This window comes from Triticum dicoccoides, chromosome 3B (genome assembly GCF_002162155.2).
Source record: "Triticum dicoccoides isolate Atlit2015 ecotype Zavitan chromosome 3B, WEW_v2.0, whole genome shotgun sequence".
In the NCBI taxonomy this organism is placed as follows: Eukaryota; Viridiplantae; Streptophyta; class Magnoliopsida; order Poales; family Poaceae; genus Triticum; species Triticum dicoccoides.
The window spans coordinates 203,238,279-203,241,863 of record NC_041385.1 but is presented as its reverse complement, the minus strand read 5'-3'; the positions used below and the strand labels follow the sequence as shown (position 1 = coordinate 203,241,863).

The following is a 3,585-nucleotide window of genomic DNA, read 5'->3' as shown; positions in this document are numbered from 1 at the left end:
GTCAATAACCGGTTGAAAGGCCATGACAGGAATTTTGTGCAGGGAGAGAGGGAGACTAACATGATTCTGGGAAAGGCCGCAATATCAGCGCCTAGATCAGCTGACATGGCAGTGGATTGGTCAGGGTCAATGTTGAGCAGGACAAAGATAGATTTTTTTAAAAAAATTGATCAAGAGGCCCTTTGCCCAGGTGTAATCATCAAGGATGGTACGTAGATGTTTTCCGACGTTAGGATCAACTTTAAGAATGATTAAAGTGTCACCGGTTTATATAATGTAAAAGAGGGCAGAGTAGTTGATGGCCCGATATTTTATCACTTTTACAAAGGGTATTTGAGTGGTGTTTCCACAAAATTATCATTAATTTTCATATTTCCTAATCTAACACTAATCCTTCGAGAAAGAAGATTTTTTTTGCAGCGATCTGCAGAAATATATATTGGGATCTCGCTTCAAGTGGGCCGAAAGGGGCCAGCTCCGAGAACTCCTGAAGCCCATGCAACCGATGAAAACCCGTAAAAACCCATCAACACAAACAAAACAAAGACGAAGGCCATACCAACAAAGCGCTCCCCTCTGAAGCCTCCTCCCACCCCCCTCACGCCGCCGCCGCAACCCGGAAACCCTAACCAAACCCCCCAGCGCCACACCATGGCGTCCGCCTACGACCGGGAGGACGGCCTCGCGCCGCCGCAGCCGCACGGCGGCGGCCCCGCCGACGCCTACGATCCCAACTACGTCCCGGACTCGGTGAAGACCTTCGTGGTGCACCTGTACCGCCACATCCGCGACAAGAACGTCTACGAGATCCACCAGATGTACGAGGGCGGCTTCCAGCGCCTCTCCGACCGCCTCTTCCGCGACACGCCCTGGCCGTCGGCCGAGGCCGTGGCGCCCTACTGCGACGGCGACCACGTCTTCCTCCTCCTCTACCGCGAGCTCTGGTACCGCCACGCCTACGCGCGCCTCTCCCCCCTCACCGCCAGCCACCGCTCCGAGTCCTGGAACAACTACTGCGACCTCTTCAGCGTCGTCCTCCACGGCGTCGTCAACATGCAGCTGCCTAACCAGTGGCTGTGGGACATGGTGGACGAGTTCGTCTACCAGTTCCAGAGCTTCTGCCAGTACCGCGCCAAGCTCAAGAACAAGACGGAAGACGAGCTCCAGCAGCTAAAGCAGTTTGACAAGGTAAAAAAACAAAGGCTTCAATTTTATTTTGCTTTGCTAGATTCAGTTTATCCGGCGATTGTGCTGCGGACAATCTAGTTGTTCATTCTGTTCTTTTGCAGGCATGGAATGTCTATGGGGTTCTCAATTACCTGCAAGCACTCGTTGAGAAGTCCATGATCGCACAGATTCTGGAGAGGGAGAAAGAGGGTCTGGAGTCGTTTACCGCCACCGATGGGTATGACTACCAGGGTGGGAGCAATGTGCTCAAGGTCCTGGGTTACTACAGCATGATTGGGCTTCTCAGGATACACTGCCTTCTTGGTGATTACCACACTGGCCTCAAGTGCTTGGCACCGATCAACCTTAACCAGCAGGGGGTCTACACCATTGTGATTGGGAGTCACATCTCGACAATCTATCATTATGGATTTGCAAACCTTATGATGCGCAGGTACAAAAGCATCCGCCTTTTTTGGGGATTACCACACTGGCCTTATGCATTTTTAGCTTCACTTTCTGCTGCTCCATACACACATAAGCAGCATAAAATGCTTTGCTAGCATCACTATAATTGTCCAATAGATTGTATTATGTCATATAACTCCAACAAAGATCTCATGATTTTCTTATGTAAATCCAAATAAGTGAAATTTGTTTTGATTCAGCCATCATGAAATTTCCAAAGCTGGGAGTCAGTTCTTTTAGCTAATAGACTGTATTCGTTTGTAAACCTAGGTATGTCGATGCTACCAAGGAATTCAACAAAATTCTGCTTTACATTATAAAGTATAAGCAGTACCATCAGAAATCCCCTCAGTATGACCAGATTCTGAAGAAAAATGAGCAGATGTATGCGCTGCTGGCAATTTGCCTATCTCTGTGTCCGCAGAACAAACTCATAGATGAAAATGTTAGCACCCAGCTGAAAGAAAAGTACAATGACAAAATGACAAAGATGCAGAGGTTTGATGATGAAGCATATGCTGCCTACGATGAGCTATTTTCGTATGCCTGCCCCAAGTTTATTACGCCATCACCTCCAGTTCTGGACCAGCCACTTACAAATTATAACCAGGTAACGTTTCTTGTGGACAACCATAATGGTGATCTATTTGTTTTCAGTTTCTACAGGCAAATTCTACCATGTAACCCTACTTGTTTTATTCATCACAAAATAGTAGTGAAAAGGAAGCAACTCTTTGGTAGTTGGAAATCCGTATTTCAGAGTCCTACAATTCTAGGGTTAGGTTTTTCTTGTCCTATTCAGCAATAAATCTCATGTAGTAGTCAAAACATCTAGGGTGAGGTTTTTCTTGTCATATTTTCTCAAAGGTTTCAGTGCTTTAGTTTGCATTTTTTTTAGTTTCTATGTTCTTTAGAGTATGTTCAAATATCATTAGCACATCTTTTCATTAAGGGTAATAAACATACATACAAGAAAGGTATATTAGGAACAAGACAGTTGCTAAAAGGAGCCCATGAAGTAAAGTTGATGCATAAAGAGGCTAGTTTTCTTACCAGTGAAGCTGCTAGCATGTCGGTTCCAAATGCTCAGATGGAAGCTAGTATCACTTTTGTGAACAGATGTACTTCTGAACATTTTTGTTTCTGTACTGCATATGTTTTGAGGTTCTTATTCCTTGAGAATTACTTCTATTTCCTTGACCTGTAGATTTCCCCCCCAAAAAATCAAAGAGTAGACATGCAGAATAAATTGTTGATTATTTTTCTTGTTACGTGACAGGACGCCTATCGGCTTCAATTGAAGCTGTTCCTGTATGAAGTGAAGCAGCAACAGCTGCTTTCTGGGATCCGGAGCTATCTAAAGTTATACTCAGCAATAACTATCACCAAACTTGCCCAGTATATGGAAATGGATGAGGCAACACTTAGGTCTGTGTGAGCATTGACTTGTCTTTGTTTTTTTATTGGTCTGTGTGAATAAGAAATTTTCAAACATTTGGGCAGGTCTATCCTTATGACGTACAAGCACAAAATGCATGCAGTTGACAGTAATGGGAAAATTGTATCCAGTGCAGACTTTGATTTCTACATTAATGAGGTAATGTCGATTCTCCTTTCTGTGGCAAAGATAAGTTTTTTGCATCCACTTATTATGTTTGTGTTGATTTCTTTATTATGAGTTGGTGCTTTCTGCTGTATCTTAGAAGTTAATATCTTCACTATATCAATTGCTAATTGAGGTACCACATTGAGCTGCTGTAGTCTCTAAATAATTGGAGCTCCATCCTGGAATTTACTTCAAGTCTGTTGCCTACTTTGGCAATGTATGACTAATTACATATGAACTATTTGCAATCATTCAGGATGTTATTCATGTCGTGGAGTCCAAGTCGACCAAGCGCCATGGTGACTACTTTTTGAGACAGATTTTAAAGGTACTTGAGGCTCCAC

The 3,585-nt window shown here is 44.0% G+C and overlaps 1 protein-coding gene across 1 annotated transcript in view; it reads left to right on the top strand.

Annotated features, from left to right (window-relative positions):
- Window positions 1-562: 562 nt before the first annotated feature.
- Window positions 563-3,585, top strand: part of LOC119275546 (eukaryotic translation initiation factor 3 subunit L-like) — a 3,630-nt gene continuing 607 nt past the window's right edge. Inside the window, exons 1-6 of the mRNA XM_037556409.1 lie at window positions 563-1,188; window positions 1,290-1,621; window positions 1,906-2,245; window positions 2,915-3,063; window positions 3,139-3,232; window positions 3,498-3,569. Coding sequence (XP_037412306.1) covers window positions 652-1,188; window positions 1,290-1,621; window positions 1,906-2,245; window positions 2,915-3,063; window positions 3,139-3,232; window positions 3,498-3,569 — 1,524 coding nt within the window. The 5' untranslated portion in view covers window positions 563-651. The remainder of the gene's footprint in view (window positions 1,189-1,289; window positions 1,622-1,905; window positions 2,246-2,914; window positions 3,064-3,138; window positions 3,233-3,497; window positions 3,570-3,585) is intronic.